Source organism: Salvelinus namaycush, unplaced genomic scaffold (genome assembly GCF_016432855.1).
Source record: "Salvelinus namaycush isolate Seneca unplaced genomic scaffold, SaNama_1.0 Scaffold1093, whole genome shotgun sequence".
Lineage (NCBI taxonomy): Eukaryota > Metazoa > Chordata > Actinopteri > Salmoniformes > Salmonidae > Salvelinus > Salvelinus namaycush.
The window spans coordinates 19140-39287 of record NW_024057779.1 but is presented as its reverse complement, the minus strand read 5'-3'; the positions used below and the strand labels follow the sequence as shown (position 1 = coordinate 39287).

Here is a 20148-nt window from a genome sequence, read left to right as displayed (position 1 = left end):
AAGATATCCTCTTGGTTCCTGGAGGAACATAGGGCCTGTACTAAAGTTATCCTCTTGATTCCTGGAGGAACATAGGGCCTGTACTAAAGATATCCTCTTGGTTCCTGGAGGAACATAGGGCCTGTACTAATGATATCCTCTTGGTTCCTGGAGGAACATAGGGCCTGTACTAATGATATCCTCTTGGTTCCTGGAGGAACATAGGGCCTGTACTAACGATATCCTCTTGGTTCCTGGAGGAACATAGGGCCTGTACTAACGATATCCTCTTGGTTCCTGGAGGAACATAGGGCCTGTACTCTTGGTTCCTGGAGGAACATAGGGCCTGTACTCTTGGTTCCTGGAGGAACATAGGGCCTGTACTAAAGATATCCTCTTGATTCCTGGAGGAACATAGGGCCTGTACTAACGATATCCTCTTGATTCCTGGAGGAACATAGGGCCTGTACAAATGATATCCTCTTGGTTCCTGGAGGAACATAGGGCCTGTACTCTTGGTTCCTGGAGGAACATAGGGCCTGTACTAAAGATATCCTCTTGGTTCCTGGAGGAACATAGGGTCTGTACTAAAGATATCCTCTTGGTTCCTGGAGGAACATAGGGCCTGTACTAAAGATATCCTCTTGGTTCCTGGAGGAACATAGGGCCTGTACTAAAGATATCCTCTTGGTTCCTGGAGGAACATAGGGCCTGTACTAAAGATATCCTCTTGGTTCCTGGAGGAACATAGGGCCTGTACAAATGATATCCTCTTGGTTCCTGGAGGAACATAGGGCCTGTACTCTTGGTTCCTGGAGGAACATAGGGCCTGTACTAAAGATATCCTCTTGGTTCCTGGAGGAACATAGGGCCTGTACTAAAGATATCCTCTTGGTTCCTGGAGGAACATAGGGCCTGTACTAAAGATATCCTCTTGGTTCCTGGAGGAACATAGGGCCTGTACTAAAGATATCCTCTTGGTTCCTGGAGGAACATAGGGCCTGTACTAACGATATCCTCTTGGTTCCTGGAGGAACATAGGGCCTGTACTAATGATATCCTCTTGGTTCCTGGAGGAACATAGGGCCTGTACTAAAGATATCCTCTTGGTTTCTGGAGGAACATAGGGCCTGTACTAACGATATCCTCTTGGTTCCTGGAGGAACATAGGGCCTGTACTAAAGATATCCTCTTGATTCCTGGAGGAACATAGGGCCTGTACTAACGGTATCCTCTTGGTTCCTGGAGGAACATAGGGCCTGTACTAATGATATCCTCTTGGTTCCTGGAGGAACATAGGGCCTGTACTAAAGATATCCTCTTGATTCCTGGAGGAACATAGGGCCTGTACAAATGATATCCTCTTGGTTCCTGGAGGAACATAGGGCCTGTACTCTTGGTTCCTGGAGGAACATAGGGCCTGTACTAAAGATATCCTCTTGGTTCCTGGAGGAACATAGGGCCTGTACTAAAGATATCCTCTTGGTTCCTGGAGGAACATAGGGCCTGTACTACAGATATCCTCTTGGTTCCTGGAGGAACATAGGGCCTGTACTAACGATATCCTCTTGGTTCCTGGAGGAACATAGGGCCTGTACTAACGATATCCTCTTGGTTCCTGGAGGAACATAGGGCCTGTACTAAAGATATCCTCTTGGTTCCTGGAGGAACATAGGGCCTGTACTAATGATATCCTCTTGGTTCCTGGAGGAACATAGGGCCTGTACTAATGATATCCTCTTGGTTCCTGGAGGAACATAGGGCCTGTACTCTTGGTTCCTGGAGGAACATAGGGCCCGTACTAAAGATATCCTCTTGGTTCCTGGAGGAACATAGGGCCTGTACTCTTGGTTCCTGGAGGAACATAGGGCCTGTACTAAAGATATCCTCTTGGTTCCTGGAGGAACATAGGGCCTGTACTCTTGGTTCCTGGAGGAACATAGGGCCTGTACTAAAGATATCCTCTTGGTTCCTGGAGGAACATAGGGCCTGTACTAAAGATATCCTCTTGGTTCCTGGAGGAACATAGGGCCTGTACTCTTGGTTCCTGGAGGAACATAGGGCCTGTACTCTTGGTTCCTGGAGGAACATAGGGCCTGTACTAAAGATATCCTCTTGGTTCCTGGAGGAACATAGGGCCTGTACTAAAGTTATCCTCTTGATTCCTGGAGGAACATAGGGCCTGTACTAAAGATATCCTCTTGGTTCCTGGAGGAACATAGGGCCTGTACTAATGATATCCTCTTGGTTCCTGGAGGAACATAGGGCCTGTACTAATGATATCCTCTTGGTTCCTGGAGGAACATAGGGCCTGTACTAACGATATCCTCTTGGTTCCTGGAGGAACATAGGGCCTGTACTAACGATATCCTCTTGGTTCCTGGAGGAACATAGGGCCTGTACTCTTGGTTCCTGGAGGAACATAGGGCCTGTACTCTTGGTTCCTGGAGGAACATAGGGCCTGTACTAAAGATATCCTCTTGATTCCTGGAGGAACATAGGGCCTGTACTAACGATATCCTCTTGATTCCTGGAGGAACATAGGGCCTGTACAAATGATATCCTCTTGGTTCCTGGAGGAACATAGGGCCTGTACTCTTGGTTCCTGGAGGAACATAGGGCCTGTACTAAAGATATCCTCTTGGTTCCTGGAGGAACATAGGGCCTGTACTAAAGATATCCTCTTGGTTCCTGGAGGAACATAGGGCCTGTACTAAAGATATCCTCTTGGTTCCTGGAGGAACATAGGGCCTGTACTAAAGTTATCCTCTTGGTTCCTGGAGGAACATAGGGCCTGTACTAAAGTTATCCTCTTGGTTCCTGGAGGAACATAGGGCCTGTACTAAAGTTATCCTCTTGGTTCCTGGAGGAACATAGGGCCTGTACTAAAGTTATCCTCTTGGTTCCTGGAGGAACATAGGGCCTGTACTAAAGATATCCTCTTGATTCCTGGAGGAACATAGGGCCTGTACTAACGGTATCCTCTTGGTTCCTGGAGGAACATAGGGCCTGTACTAACGGTATCCTCTTGGTTCCTGGAGGAACATAGGGCCTGTACTAAAGATATCCTCTTGGTTCCTGGAGGAACATAGGGCCTGTACTAAAGATATCCTCTTGGTTCCTGGAGGAACATAGGGCCTGTACTAAAGATATCCTCTTGGTTCCTGGAGGAACATAGGGCCTGTACTAAAGATATCCTCTTGGTTCCTGGAGGAACATAGGGCCTGTACTAACGGTATCCTCTTGGTTCCTGGAGGAACATAGGGCCTGTACTAAAGATATCCTCTTGGTTCCTGGAGGAACATAGGGCCTGTACTAACGATATCCTCTTGGTTCCTGGAGGAACATAGGGCCTGTACTAAAGATATCCTCTTGGTTCCTGGAGGAACATAGGGCCTGTACAAATGATATCCTCTTGGTTCCTGGAGGAACATAGGGCCTGTACTAACGATATCCTCTTGGTTCCTGTTGCTAGTCTTGGGATGCTTCCATTCCCTTTTGGCCATGACACGCAGTCTTTATAGTCCCTTACCCACTGATTTACAATCTCTCTCTCCAGTGTGTGTAAAAGAAGATAACTCAAGCACAACGTCTAATCAACCTAATGCAGTCATCAGTCTCTAGAACCATTAATGCGGGGTAAATTAACCTTATTCATGGCTCTTTCAGAGTGCCTTTCATGAACGTGGTATAGATTCAGCAGGTAAATCTGGTTTCAGTGACGTTCATTACAACCAGATTTCAACCAACTTTGCCCCGCGCCCCGCTGTGTATAAACGGTACTGGATCTTCAGGATGTTTAATATGTATTTTTATTTGACCTTTATTTAACTAGGCAAGTCAGTTAAGAACATATTCTTATTTACAATGACTGCCTAGGAACAGTGGGTTAACTGCCTTGTTCAGGGGCAGAACGACAGATTTTTACCTTGTCAGCTCGGCGACTCAATCCACCAACCTTTCGGTTACTGGCCCAACACTCTAACCACCTGCTGCCCCGATGTGGCTTGTTCCCAGACTCCTGTCAAAGGGTCATCGCATTATACTGGCACCTGTCACTGACTTGTTTTTCCAATCTTATCCATACCCTGAGGCTTGTTCCCTTCTCTGAAAACGTTCTAACTTCTACGCTAACTTTAAATGGACTTCACTGACTCAGATTCCCAGTGAGGAGAAAATGGCTTCATCCTGCAGCCAGGTGTGGTCTCTCTCTCTCCAGTTCATCAGACAGGGTAATGTGTTCCCAAATGGCTTCATCCTGCAGCCAGGTGTGGTCTCTGTCTCTCCAGTTCATCAGACAGGGTAATGCGTTCCCAAATGTCTTCATCCTGCAGCCAGGTGTGGTCTCTCTCTCTCCAGTTCATCAGACAGGGTAATGCGTTCCCAAATGTCTTCATCCTGCAGCCGGGTGTGGTCTCTCTCTCTCCAGTTCATCAGACAGGGTAATGCGTTCCCAAATGTCTTCATCCTGCAGCCAGGTGTGGTCTCTCTCTCTCCAGTTCATCAGACAGGGTAATGCGTTCCCAAATGTCTTCATCCTGCAGCCAGGTGTGGTCTCTCTCTCTCCAGTTCATCAGACAGGGTAATGCGTTCCCAAATGTCTTCATCCTGCAGCCAGGTGTGGTCTCTGTCTCTCCAGTTCATCAGACAGGGTAATGCGTTCCCAAATGTCTTCATCCTGCAGCCGGGTGTGGTCTCTCTCTCTCCAGTTCATCAGACAGGGTAATGCGTTCCCAAATGTCTTCATCCTGCAGCCAGGTGTGGTCTCTCTCTCTCCAGTTCATCAGACAGGGTAATGCGTTCCCAAATGTCTTCATCCTGCAGCCGGGTGTGGTCTCTCTCTCTCCAGTTCATCAGACAGGGTAATGCGTTCCCAAATGTCTTCATCCTGCAGCCAGGTGTGGTCTCTCTCTCTCCAGTTCATCAGACAGGGTAAAGCGTTCCCAAATGTCTTCATCCTGCAGCCAGGTGTGGTCTCTGTCTCTCCAGTTCATCAGACAGGGTAATGCGTTCCCAAATGTCTTCATCCTGCAGCCAGGTGTGGTCTCTGTCTCTCCAGTTCATCAGACAGGGTAATGCGTTCCCAAATGGCATCCTATTCCTTATGGGCCCTGGTCAAAAGTAGTACACTATATAGGGAACAGGGTGCCATAGGGTTCTGGTCAAAAGTAGTGCACTATATAGGGAACAGGGTGCCATAGGGTTCTGGTCAAAAGTAGTGCACTATATAGGGAATAGGGAGTCATTTGGGACCGTGACAGGGCTGTGTTGTGGCAGCCAGCAGCAGATCACTCTGTCCAGCTGTATTAATCATCTCATCTAACAGACTGAGATATTAGATTACCAGTGTCTGGCGGGAAACTGTCACACCTCTCATACCGAGTCACTCTGTCTGTCTCTCACCCTGCCCTGTCTGTCTCTCACCCTGCCCTGTCTGTCTCTTACCCTGGCCTGGTCTGGCATCACAGTGTCTGTCTCTCACCCTGCCCTGTCTGTCTCTCACCCTGCCCTGTCTGTCTCTTACCCTGGCCTGGTCTGGCATCACAGTGACTGTCTCTCACCCTGCCCTGTCTGTCTCTTACCCTGGCCTGGTCTGGCATCACAGTGTCTGTCTCTCACCCTGCCCTGTCTGTCTCTCACCCTGCCCTGTCTGTCTCTCACCCTGGCCTGGTCTGGCTTCACCCCGTTCTGTCTCTCACCTTGGCCTGGTCTGGCATCCCCTTGTTCTGTCTCTCACCCTGGCCTGGTCTGGCATCACCCCGTTCTGTCTCTCAGTGTGGTTAGGGTTAGGGTTAGGCATTAGGCTTAGCAGTGTGGTTAGGGTTAGGGTTAGGCATTAGGCTTAGCAGTGTGGTTAAGGTTAGGGTTAGGCATTAGGCTTAGCAGTGTGGTTAAGGTTAGGGTTAGGCATTAGGCTTAGCAGTGTGGTTAGGGTTAGGGTTAGGCATTAGGCTTAGCAGTGTGGTTAAGGTTAGGGTTAGGCATTAGGCTTAGCAGTGTGGTTAAGGTTAGGGTTAGGCATTAGGCTTAGCAGTGTGGTTAAGGTTAGGGTTAGGCATTAGGCTTAGCAGTGTGGTTAAGGTTAGGGTGAGGCATTAGGCTTAGCAGTGTGGTTAAGGTCAGGCATTAGGCTTAGCAGTGTGGTTAGGGTTAGGGTTAGGCATTAGGCTTAGCAGTGTGGTTAAGGTTAGGGTTAGGCATTAGGCTTAGCAGTATGGTTAAGGTTAGGCATTAGGCTTAGCAGTGTGGTTAGGGTTAGGCATTAGGCTTAGCAGTGTGGTTAAGGTTAGGGTGAGGCATTAGGCTTAGCAGTGTGGTTAAGGTTAGGCATTAGGCTTAGCAGTGTGGTTAAGGTTAGGGTTAGGCATTAGGCTTAGTAGTGTGGTTAAGGTTAGGGCTGGGTTTAATCACGTTGTGGCTTTGCCAGCTAGTGACCACTCTGCAGAGCTGCCTCCAGAACAACATTCATAATGAAAAACGCTAACCTGCGTCAACAGGTGTTTATTTGTGCTTGATTCTAAACCATTGACAAACATGTTTAGTTGGCTTTTTTAAGCAGGAAAACCAGTAATCGCCAAATATATGTAATATCTCCGTTGGTCTGTCTTGAACCAAAATTACACATGTTTTATTATGCATCAATTCCTTTTTTCTAACAGATGAACATTTTTGACAAAAATAAGGATGGTCGCTTGGATCTGAACGATTTGGCCAGGTACTTCTAATTGACTCTATTACAATTCTGAATACTGAACCGTTTGGCCAGGTACTTCTAATTGACTCTATTACAATTCTGAATATTGAACCGTTTGGCCAGGTACTTCTAATTGACTCTATTACAATTCTGAATACTGAACCGTTTGGCTAGGGACTTCTAATTGACTCTATTACAATTCTGAATACTGAACCGTTTGGCCAGGTACTTCTAATTGACTCTATTACAATTCTGAATACTGAACCGTTTGGCCAGGTACTTCTAATTGACTCTATTACAATTCTGAATATTGAACCGTTTGGTCAGGTACTTCTTATTGACTCTATTACAATTCTGAATACTGAACCGTTTGGCCAGGTACTTCTAATTGACTCTATTACAATTCTGAATACTGAACCGTTTGGCCAGGTACTTCTAATTGACTGTATTACAATTCTGAATACTGAACCGTTTGGCTAGGTACTTCTGATTGACTCTATTACAATTCTGAATACTGAACCGTTTGGCCAGGTACTTCTAATTGACTCTATTACAATTCTGAATACTGAACCGTTTGGCCAGGTACTTCTGATTGACTCTATTACAATTCTGAATACTGAACCGTTTGGTCAGGTACTTCTAATTGACTCTATTACAATTCTGAATACTGAACCGTTTGGCCAGGTACTTCTAATTGACTCTATTACAATTCTCAATACTGAACCGTTTGGCCAGGTACTTCTAATTGACTCTATTACACTTCTGAATACTGAACCGTTTGGCCAGGTACTTCTAATTGACTCTATTACAGTTCTGAACACTGAACCGTTTGGCCAGGTACTTCTAATTGACTCTATTACAATTCTGAATACCTAACCGTTTGGCCAGGTACTTCTAATTGACTCTATTACAGTTCTGAATACTGAACCGTTTGGCCAGGTACTTCTAATTGACTCTATTACACTTCTGAATACTGAACCGTTTGGTCAGGTACTTCTGATTGACTCTATACTGTAGTATCAATACCTTTTCTGACTATGCTGTTTTGCTTGATCAAATTGTTGTTTATTTCACGTTTTCCTTTAGGATCCTGGCTCTAGAAGAGAATTTCATGCTACAGTTCAAAATGGATGTGAGTTCAGTTGATGTGTTTCTCCTAATGCTCATTACATTACTCTGCTAAATCATCTTAGGAAAATGGACAGATGAAACTAACCATAATTGACTCTGTTTACAGGCCTCCAGTCAAGAAGACAGAAAGAGAGACTTTGACAAAATATTCAACCACTATGATGTTGTGAGTACAGACAGAGTACCCTTGGGGCTGGGATGTTGGATTTGATTTGCAGGGCAACTGCTTCCTCTATATGGTCTGTAAATTAAATACGAGTTGCAAAATAAGGATGTTTGGTTCAGAGAAGAGAGATTCAGAGAATTCAGAGAAGAGAGATTAGAATGTTGGCATGATGCTCTTTTAATGAGTTCTATGTTCTCTCTTCTCCATTGGTCAGAGTAACACCGGAGCTTTTAATGAGTTCTATGTTCTCTCTTCTCCATTGGTCAGAGTAACACCGGAGCTTTTAATGAGTTCTATGTTCTCTCTTCTCCATTGGTCAGAGTAACACCCGGAGCTTTTAATGAGTTCTATGTTCTCTCTTCTCCATTGGTCAGAGTAACACCGGAGCTTTTAATGAGTTCTATGTTCTCTCTTCTCCATTGGTCAGAGTAACATCGGAGCTTTTAATGAGTTCTATGTTCTCTCTTCTCCATTGGTCAGAGTAACACCGGAGCTTTTAATGAGTTCTATGTTCTCTCTTCTCCATTGGTCAGAGTAACACCGGAGCTTTTAATGAGTTCTATGTTCTCTCTTCTCCATTGGTCAGAGTAACACCGGAGCTTTTAATGAGTTCTATGTTCTCTCTTCTCCATTGGTCAGAGTAACACCGGAGCTTTGGAAGGACCAGAGGTGGATGGCTTTGTAAAAGACATGATGGAACTGGTCAGGGTGAGTTGTGGGGAAGAATATCAGACAATATCTTTATGAATGTGCCACAAACATGATCCTATTATAGGCCCAAAGGACATCTACTGTGTCCAGTGTTCTCTGTCCTGGCTGGCCTTAAGGACATCTATTGTGTCCAGTGTTCTCTGTCTTGGCTGGCCCTAAGGACATCTATTGTGTCCAGTGTTCTCTGTCCTGGCTGGCCTTAAGGACATCTACTGTGTCCAGTGTTCTCTGTCCTGGCTGGCCCAAAGGACATCTACTGTGTCCAGTGTTCTCTGTCCTGGCTGGCCCAATGGACATCTACTGTGTCCAGTGTTCTCTGTCCTGGCTGGCCCTAAGGACATCTATTGTGTCCAGTGTTCTCTGTCCTGGCTGGCCTTAAGGACATCTACTGTGTCCAGTGTTCTCTGTCCTGGCTGGCCTTAAGGACATCTACTGTGTCCAGTGTTCTCTGTCCTGGCTGGCCCAAAGGACATCTACTGTGTCCAGTGTTCTCTGTCCTGGCTGGCCCAAAGGACATCTACTGTGTCCAGTGTTCTCTGTCCTGGCTGGCCTTAAGGACATCTACTGTGTCCAGTGTTCTCTGTCCTGGCTGGCCTAAAGGACATCTACTGTGTCCAGTGTTCTCTGTCCTGGCTGGCCCAAAGGACATCTATTGTATCCAGTGTTCTCTGTCCTGGCTGGCCCAAAGGACATCTATTGTCTCCAGTGTACTCTGTCCTGGCTGGCCATAAGGACATATATTGTGTCCAGTGTTCTCTGTCCAGGCTGGCCATAAGGACATCGATTGTGCCCAGTGTTCTCTGTATCCATCAACAACAGATGAAATGCTCCTTGACCTCTTGACCTCATTGAACTTACAGAATACATTAACTTTAGCCCACACATTCAATAGATCTTTATTGTCCTGGAAGAGCAATTTTTGTGCAATATAAAATACATCTTACAAACACATCTTCACTACTAATGTGTTTTACCTGTTGATCTTCCATCCAGCCCAGCATCACTGGTCCAGAGCTGGACAAACTGAGGGCTGTGCTGCTGGGACACTGTGACGTCAACAAAGATGGAAAGATCCAGAGGAATGAGCTGGCGCTGTGCCTGGGAATGAAGCCCAAAAAGGCCTAGTCTTCCCCGTACAGAGAAGCCCTCTACTACTGACCCCTCCCTTCACTCTGAGACATCCAGAACACCCAGAACTTTATGTCCAATCTTCAAAAACAAAGATGACAAAGACAACAGCTGCCAGTGTTTTAGCATGTTGTGGAACAAGCACTGTTCTGAATGATATCAATTGTGTTTTCTTGTGATTAAAATTAATACAGAATAATACAGGTAGTCTACTGGTAAATTAATACAGAATAATACAGGTAGTCTACTGGTAAATTAATACAGAATAATACAGGTAGCCTACTGGTAAATTAATACAGAATAATACAGGTAGCCTACTGGTAAATTAATACAGAATAATACAGGTAGCCTACTGGTAAATTAATACAGAATAATACAGGTAGCCTACTGGTAAATTAATACAGAATAATACAGGTAGCCTACTGGTAAATTAATACAGAATAATACAGGTAGCCTACTGGTAAATTAATACAGAATAATACAGGTAGCCTACTGGTAAATTAATACAGAATAATACAGGTAGTCTACTGGTAAATTAATACAGAATAATACAGGTAGTCTACTGGTAAATTAATACAGAATAATACAGGTAGTCTACTGGTAAATTAATACAGAATAATACAGGTAGTCTACTGGTAAATTAATACAGAATAATACAGGTAGTCTACTGGTAAAGTAATACAGAATAATACAGGTAGTCTACTGGTAAATTAATACAGAATAATACAGGTAGTCTACTGGTAAATTAATACAGAATAATACAGGTAGTCTACTGGTAAATTAATACAGAATAATACAGGTAGTCTACTGGTAAATTAATACAGAATAATACAGGTAGTCTACTGGTAAAGTAATACAGAATAATACAGGTAGTCTACTGGTAAATTAATACAGAATAATACAGGTAGTCTACTGGTAAATTAATACAGAATAATACAGGTAGTCTACTGGTAAATTCATACAGAATAATACAGGTAGTCTACTGGTAAAGTAATACAGAATAATACAGGTAGTCTACTGGTAAATTAATACAGAATAATACAGGTAGTCTACTGGTAAATTAATACAGAATAATACAGGTAGTCTACTGGTAAATTAATACAGAATAATACAGGTTGTCTACTGGTAAATTAATACAGAATAATACAGGTAGTCTACTGGTAAATTAATACAGAATAATACAGGTAGTCTACTGGTAAATTAATACAGAATAATACAGGTAGTCTACTGGTAAATTAATACAGAATAATACAGGTAGTCTACTGGTAAATTAATACAGAATAATACAGGTAGTCTACTGGTAAATTAATACAGAATAATACAGGTAGTCTACTGGTAAATTAATACAGAATAATACAGGTAGCCTACTGGTAAATTAATACAGAATAATACAGGTAGTCTACTGGTAAATTAATACAGAATAATACAGGTAGTCTACTGGTAAATTAATACAGAATAATACAGGTAGTCTACTGGTAAATTAATACAGAATAATACAGGTAGTCTACTGGTAAATTAATACAGAATAATACAGGTAGTCTACTGGTAAATTAATACAGAATAATACAGGTAGCATACTGGTAAATTAATACAGAATAATACAGGTAGTCTACTGGTAAATTAATACAGAATAATACAGGTAGCCTACTGGTAAATTAATACAGAATAATACAGGTAGTCTACTGGTAAATTAATACAGAATAATACAGGTAGTCTACTGGTAAATTAATACAGAATAATACAGGTAGTCTACTGGTAAATTAATACAGAATAATACAGGTAGTCTACTGGTAAATTAATACAGAATAATACAGGTAGTCTACTGGTAAATTAATACAGAATAATACAGGTAGTCTACTGGTAAATTAATACAGAATAATACAGGTAGTCTACTGGTAAATTAAAGTGTATCTATCTGAGAAAGCAGGAGAATGCTCAATGTTCCAGAATGTGTTGTGAATGATGCTTTGTTTTGTTGGCCTGGCCATAGCTGGCTATTGGGCAATTTGCATGTCAGTGCAGTACTGTATTGTACATTAGGTGAGTTGCTGTTTTTAATATTATATGATGATGTTTAACAATGATAATTAAATCAAGAATAGTGGCACTTGGTGTTGTGTACTATGTTCCCGATACATTTAACATTAGTGCGTACAATATTGCCTGTGTATACAGTACCACTGGGCAGTGGGTAGCCTAGTGGTTAAGAGCATTGGGCCAGTAGCCAACATTTTACACTTCTGTTAATTATATAGCGCTACTAAATATGCAGATTATATTTCCTTAACCCAGGGATCATCAACTAGGTTCAGCCACGGGATGATTTCTTCTTGATCGGATGGTCTGGGGCCCAGAACATAATTACAGATCAATTTGTAGACTGAAAATTGACCGCAAGAAGCCCAAACAGACATAATATGTGACTTAAACATTATAATTTCAAACATTGTTTATATTTGTATACGATCACATGTTTCTCTCTATTATACTTGGGAACAGATTTTCTTAAATTAAATTCACTCGGAGCTGATTTTTTGGGGGGGGGCAGAAAACTTTGGAGGCCAAATAAAACCACCAGCGGGCCGAATTCCGCGGTCCGCCAGTTGGCCAACCCTGACTCAACCCATCTACATAGGCTGGAGATATAGAACTAACAGTCATTCATGACCTTAGAACAGAATCCAGAGATGTCCTCAGAGCCATTGTGCTCTGGTCAAAAGTAGGGCACTATTTAAGGAATAGGGTGTAATTTGGAACACATACTGTAGGTGTAACAGCTGCCGGAGTGCTGACAGGTTCCCTACATGCTACAGTAATGGTTTGTATGGTCTGTGCTGTTTGCTGGGAGAGAGAGGGAAGTATACTACAGTAATGGTTTGTATGGTCTGTGCTGTTTGCTGGGAGAGAGAGGGAAGTATATTACAGTAATGGTTTGTATGGTCTGTGCTGTTTGCAGGGGGAGAGAGAGGGAAGTATATTACAGTAATGGTTTGTATGGTCTGTGCTGTTTGCTGGGAGAGAGAGAGGGAAGTATATTACAGTAATGGTTTGTATGGTCTGTGCTGTTTGCTGGGAGAGAGAGGGAAGTATATTACAGTAATGGTTTGTATGGTCTGTGCTGTTTGCTGGGAGAGAGAGGGAAGTATATTACAGTAATGGTTTGTATGGTCTGTGCTGTTTGCTGGGAGAGAGAGGGAAGTATATTACAGTAATGGTTTGTATGGTCTGTGCTGTTTGCTGGGAGAGAGAGGGAAGTATATTACAGTAATGGTTTGTATGGTCTATGCTGTTTGCTGGGAGAGAGAGAGGGAAGTATATTACAGTAATGGTTTGTATGGTCTGTGCTGTTTGCTGGGAGAGAGAGGGAAGTATATTACAGTAATGGTTTGTATGGTCTGTGCTGTTTGCTGGGAGAGAGAGGGGAGTATATTACAGTAATGGTTTGTATCGTCTATGCTGTTTGCTGGGAGAGAGAGAGGGAAGTATATTACAGTAATGGTGTGTATGGTCTGTGCTGTTTGCTGGGGGAGAGAGAGGGAAGTATACTACAGTAATGGTTTGTATGGTCTATGCTGTTTGCTGGGAGAGAGAGAGGGAAGTATATTACAGTAATGGTTTGTATGGTCTGTGCTGTTTGCTGGGAGAGAGAGAGGGAAGTATATTACAGTAATGGTTTGTATGGTCTGTGCTGTTTGCTGGGAGAGAGAGAGGGAAGTATATTACAGTAATGGTTTGTATGGTCTGTGCTGTTTGCTGGGAGAGAGAGGGAAGTATATTACAGTAATGGTTTGTATGGTCTGTGCTGTTTGCTGGGAGAGAGAGGGAAGTATATTACAGTAATGGTTTGTATGGTCTATGCTGTTTGCTGGGAGAGAGAGGGAAGTATATTACAGTAATGGTGTGTATGGTCTGTGCTGTTTGCTGGGAGAGAGAGGGAAGTATACTACAGTAATGGTTTGTATGGTCTATGCTGTTTGCTGGGAGAGAGAGAGGGAAGTATACTACAGTAATGGTGTGTATGGTCTGTGCTGTTTGCTGGGAGAGAGAGGGAAGTATACTACAGTAATGGTTTGTATGGTCTATGCTGTTTGCTGGGAGAGAGAGAGGGAAGTATATTACAGTAATGGTTTGTATGGTCTATGCTGTTTGCTGGGAGAGAGAGAGGGAAGTATATTACAGTAATGGTGTGTATGGTCTGTGCTGTTTGCTGGGGGAGAGAGAGGGAAGTATACTACAGTAATGGTTTGTATGGTCTGTGCTGTTTGCTGGGAGAGAGAGAGGGAAGTATATTACAGTAATGGTTTGTATGGTCTGTGCTGTTTGCTGGGAGAGAGAGAGGGAAGTATATTACAGTAATGGTTTGTATGGTCTGTGCTGTTTGCTGGGGGAGAGAGAGGGAAGTATATTACAGTAATGGTTTGTATGGTCTATGCTGTTTGCTGGGAGAGAGAGAGGGAAGTATATTACAGTAATGGTTTGTATGGTCTATGCTGTTTGCTGGGAGAGAGAGAGGGAAGTATATTACAGTAATGGTTTGTATGGTCTGTGCTGTTTGCTGGGAGAGAGAGAGGGAAGTATATTACAGTAATGGTTTGTATGGTCTGTGCTGTTTGCTGGGAGAGAGAGAGGGAAGTATATTACAGTAATGGTTTGTATGGTCTGTGCTGTTTGCTGGGAGAGAGAGAGGGAAGTATATTACAGTAATGGTTTGTATGGTCTATGCTGTTTGCTGGGAGAGAGAGAGGGAAGTATATTACAGTAATGGTTTGTATGGTCTATGCTGTTTGCTGGGAGAGAGAGAGGGAAGTATATTACAGTAATGGTTTGTATGGTCTGTGCTGTTTGCTGGGAGAGAGAGAGGGAAGTATATTACAGTAATGGTTTGTATGGTCTGTGCTGTTTGCTGGGAGAGAGAGGGAAGTATATTACAGTAATGGTTTGTATGGTCTGTGCTGTTTGCTGGGGGAGAGAGGGAAGTATATTACAGTAATGGTGTGTATGGTCTGTGCTGTTTGCTGGGAGAGAGAGGGAAGTATACTACAGTAATGGTTTGTATGGTCTGTGCTGTTTGCTGGGAGAGAGAGAGGGAAGTATATTACAGTAATGGTTTGTATGGTCTGTGCTGTTTGCAGGGGGGGAGAGGGGGAAGTATACTACAGTAATGGTGTGATTGTGGTAAACATACTCTGGTTATCTAAGAAAAGGAACTCCTTGAAAACATTCCAGCTGCATTCAGATCCATCAATGGATAGATCAGAGTGTTTGTGTACATGTTGTGGAGGGGACTGGCTCGTAGGGCTTTGGTCAAAAGTAGTGCACCATATATAGGGTTCCATTTGGGACGCAGAGGTGTAATGAAGTGAACGCAGCTTGTGCTCCCGTTGAGAGTTCAGGTCACCATAGAAACCCATTCATTCGTTCAGGAGTGGGTGGGTGGGATGTCTCAATCAGTCAGCACCTGACAGAATAAACATGGCTTAGTCATCGACATCTGGTGTGGTTCCCTACATGGCCTGTAAACAGAAAGGAAACGACAAACTGCTACGGTACGAAACAGATACGTTCACTTTGTTGTTGTTCTGTTAGGTGACAAGATCTCTGAGTCTGATATGACCTCGATACATGTCTGGGGGCTGCGGAAGATTTCCTGTAAGCAGCGGATAAAACCACGCACTGATCTAATTGGATAAAAAAAAAAACACTTGACAGGATGTTCATTGCATGTTGGAGAAAAACTCAATGTTGTGTCAGATGCTGTCTTTACTCTCAGAATGCATATAGAATCTCAAGGCCATCAGAATGTTATACAGGCGTCACTAACACAGAGAGGCTGCGGCCTACATACAGACTCATTGGCCACTTTAATAAATGGATCACTAGTCACTTTAATAATGGCACTTTAATAATGTTTACATATCTTGCACTACTCATCTCATATGTATATATTGTATTTTATACCATCTATTGCATCTTGCCTATGCCGCTCTGTCATTGCTCATCCATATATTTATATGTACATATTCTTATTCCCTTCCTTTACTTAGATTTGTGTGTATTAGGTAGTTGTTGGGGAATTGTTAGATTACTTGTTAGATATTAATTCACTGTCGGAACTAGCAGCACAAGCATTTCGCTACACTCGCAATAAAATCTGCTAACCATGTGTATGTGACCAATACAATTTGATTTGATTTGATTTGAATGGTTTAGTTTAGTTGATTAGGAGCAACATTAGCCGTTGTACATGCAGAAGCTACCCTTCCTGTGGTCCACAAATAGAACTGAACAGAAATAAAGAGTTCACACTTTTCTAGCTGAGCTCTGAAACTAAAATGTGTGATAATTATCAACATAGCTAGAAGAGGACCAGCTACCCCCCTAGAGGAGGACCAGCTACCCCCCTAGAGGAGGACCAGCTACCCCCTAGAGGAGGACCAGCTACCCCCCTAGAGGAGGACCAGCTACCCCCTAGAGGAGGACCAGCTACCCCCCTAGAGGAGGACCAGCTACCCCCCTAGAGAAGGACCAGCTACCCCCTAGAGGAGGACCAGCTACCCCCCTAGAGGAGGACCAGCTACCCCCTAGAGTAGGACCAGCTACCCCCCTAGAGGAGGACCAGCTACCCCCCTAGAGGAGGACCAGCTACCCCCCTAGAGGAGGACCAGCTACCCCCCTAGAGGAGGACCAGCTACCTCCCTAGAGGAGGACCAGCTACCTACCTAGAGGAGGACCAGCTACCCCCTAGAGGAGGACCAGCTACCCCCTAGAGGACCAGCTACCCCCTTAGAGGATGACCAGCTACCTACCTAGAGGAGGACAAGCTACCCCCCTAGAGGAGGACCAGCTACCCCCCTAGAGGAGGACCAGCTACCCCCTAGAGGAGGACCAGCTACCCCTTAGAGGAGGACAAGCTACCCCCTAGAGGAGGACCAGCTACCCCTTAGAGGAGGACCAGCTACCCCCTAGAGGAGGACCAGCTACCTACCTAGAGGATGACCAGCTACCTACCTAGAGGAGGACCAGCTACCCCCCTAGAGGAGGACCAGCTACCCCCCTAGAGGAGGACTAGCTACCCCCTAGAGGAGGACCAGCTACCCCTTAGAGGAGGACAAGCTACCCCCTAGAGGAGGACCAGCTACCCCTTAGAGGAGGACCAGCTACCCCCTAGAGGAAGACCAGCTACCTACCTAGAGGAGGACCAGCTACCCCCTTAGAGGAGGACCAGCTACCTACCTAGAGGAGGACCAGCTACCCCCCTAGAGGAGGACCAGCTACCCCCTAGAGGAGGACCAGCTACCTACCTAGAGGAGGACCAACTACCTACCTAGAGGAGGACCAGCTACCTACCTAGAGGAGGACCAGCTACCCCCCTAGAGGAGGACCAGCTACCCCCGAGAGGAGGACCAGCTACCCCTTAGAGGAGGACCAGCTATCCCCTAGAGGAGGACCAGCTACCTACATAGAGGAGGACCAGCTACCTACCTAGAGGAGGACCAGCAACATCCCTAGAAGACCAGCTACCCCCTTAGAGGAGGACTAGCTACGCCTGCTCTCTGTCTCAGTCTAGACGGACAAGCCTGCTATCTGTCTCAGTCTAGATGGACAAGCCTGCTCTCTGTCGCAGTCTAGACGGACAAGCCTGCTATCTGTCTCAGTCTAGACGGACAAGCCTGCTCTCTGTCTCAGTCTAGACAGACAAGCCTGCTCTCTGTCTCAGTCTAGACTGACAAGCCTGCTCTCTGTCTCAGTCTAGACAGACAAGCCTGCTCTCTGTCTCAGTCTAGATAGACAAGCCTGCTCTCTGTCTCAGTCTAGACAGACAAGCCTGCTCTCTGTCTCAGTCTAGACAGACAAGCCTGCTATCTGTCTCAGTCTAGACAGACAAGCCTGCTCTCTGTCTCAGTCTAGACAGACAAGCCTACTATCTGTCTCAGTCTAGACAGACAAGCCTGCTCTCTGTCTCAGTCTAGACAGACAAGCCTGCTCTCTGTCTCAGTCTAGACAGACAAGCCTGCTCTCTGTCTCAGTCTAGACAGACAAGCCTGCTCTCTGTCTCAGTCTAGACAGACAAGCCTGCTCTCTGTCTCAGTCTAGACAGACAAGCCTGCTCTCTGTCTCAGTCTAGACTGACAAGCCTGCTCTCTGTCTCAGTCTAGACAGACAAGCCTGCTCTCTGTCTCAGTCTAGATAGACAAGCCTGCTCTCTGTCTCAGTCTAGACAGACAAGCCTGCTCTCTGTCTCAGTCTAGATAGACAAGCCTGCTCTCTGTCTCAGTCTAGACAGACAAGCCTGCTCTCTGTCTCAGTCTAGACAGACAATCCTGCTCTCTGTCTCAGTCTAGACAGACAAGCTAACTGCTTCTGGTTTCCATTAATAGGTCTACACTACCTGCTCTTTGGAGTCTACAGTCTAATACACGACTTGTTTAGTTTGACCTGTGTAATCCATGTTGTATACATAGAAAAGTCACATTATGTAGCCTAAACGTTTTGTGTAATATGAGACATGTTCTAAAGGGGATCCTTGGGATGTCCCAACTCTGACGTTGAAGTTGATATTTAAAATGTTTACGCTAAGGGTTAAGGTGTTGACATAGTTCTGTCCTTGAGCTGTTGTCTAATAATGTTGTGTATTATGTCATGTTTCATGTTCTGTGTGGACCCCAGGAAGAGTAGATGCTGCTTTCTCAACAGCTAATGGGGATCCTAATAACATACCAAATACCAAAGGTTATGGTTAAGGTTAGATAAGGGTAGGATAGGGGTTAAGGTTAGGGTTAGGGTTTATGGTATGTATGTCCCAAGGATCCCAACTTGCACTTGTGACTAGCCCATTTTCAAGGGCTAGGGAGACATCTGCTGGTGAAGGGAGACAAGTACTAGTTTTATTTGTCTGAAATTAGCCAGTCCAGACAAACCATTAGTCTTGGGGGAAACCTCATGCCTTGCAAAATGTTTGTCCTGATTTTTTCCCCAATACCTACACATTTTTACTTTTTCCCACTTTTATATTGTTTTCCAAATACAGGTGAAATTGTGTTTCCATAAACCACCTCACAGGCTATGCATGTGTTGGCCACTAGATGTCACTAGACCCCTTCAAATCTGAACAATGAGCCCTTGCTCAGGACCACACGTTTGTTAATGTTGTTGCCCTCCTCACTAAAAAATAAAATAGTATTTGTCACATGGCCCAGAATACAATCCAATGATGCAGAGTTAAACAAAACAATGTTAACACACGATAAAGACAAATAAAATACACAAGAGTGAAGCTAATTTGTTCTTAACTGACTTGCCTAGTTAAATAAAGGTCAAATTTAAAAAAAAAAATATGCCTTTATCCTATGGCTCTGACTTGGTGTACAGGGAGAATACTGTAAGAATGGCCCATGTTCTGAATTCTGTCGCTGTACATTTCAAACGTGTTGAACAAATAGTTATATTGACTACATCCGTCCTAGCTCGCTCATTAAGGTCTTAATCGAAATTACGGCTTGCCTCTTATCCGCTCATTGTCCCCTTATGCCATAGTTTGTACATCTCAATTGTCAGTAGAAACCACATTGGTTTAAATCAGCCATATCAACTATGCTATTATTTTCTTCAGGAATGTAGTGAAGTAAAAGTAAATAGTAAAGTGAAGTACAGATACTCAAAAAAACTACTTAAGTAGTACTTTAAAGTATTTTTTTTACTTAAGTACTTTACACCACTGTATGTCACCGTTATAGTGCAATTAATGTATTGTGTCGTGTTGTGTAGTGGCTTTGCTGGCATAAATAAATACAAATGAAAATGGTTTGCCTCACCATTATTTACATACTAAAATCGCCACTGCTGTGAACTAGGGGGAAAACGAGCTCCGACTGGGGAAACATCGATTTGAACGGTCATCCAACTAGGAATTCCATCTCGGTAACTCGGGCCTGGAGCTCAATGACGTCATGATTTGACCCCGTATTTTTCCGAGTTCACAGTTGTTTTGAACGCGGCAGTAGTGTACAGTATCTGAATGTGTGCAAGTTTTGTGTGAGAGTGTCAGTGTAGTTAGTGTGTGTGAGTGAGTGTGTGTGTGTGTATAGTATTTTTGTAGATTTCCATGAACAATTTTGTTGCTAAACCGAATCCAATATTCTCTCCCGTTTTAAATAGCAGTTATGATGAGTTGAGAAAGATAGAAATCAGTTAGTTGATCCTTTTATAAACTATCTCGAGCAAAAGGCAAGAAGCCAACACACGCGTCAAAGCCAGGAGGGGGGTGCATTTCGCTATTCGGGTATGCGCTCTGTACCTTTAGGGAAGATAGTATACTCCTCGCGTCTTCTCCGCGCTCCCG

The 20148-nt window shown here is 44.1% G+C and overlaps 1 protein-coding gene across 1 annotated transcript in view; it reads left to right on the top strand.

Annotated features, from left to right (window-relative positions):
• The window catches only part of LOC120035688 (secretagogin-like), a 42143-nt gene extending 32135 nt beyond the window's left edge, over window positions 1–10008 (top strand). Inside the window, exons 7-11 of the mRNA XM_038982250.1 lie at window positions 6639–6694; window positions 7760–7805; window positions 7911–7970; window positions 8610–8678; window positions 9675–10008. Of these exons, the coding sequence (XP_038838178.1) occupies window positions 6639–6694; window positions 7760–7805; window positions 7911–7970; window positions 8610–8678; window positions 9675–9806 (363 nt within the window). The 3' untranslated portion in view covers window positions 9807–10008. The remainder of the gene's footprint in view (window positions 1–6638; window positions 6695–7759; window positions 7806–7910; window positions 7971–8609; window positions 8679–9674) is intronic.
• The last annotated feature ends 10140 nt before the right edge of the window (window positions 10009–20148 follow it).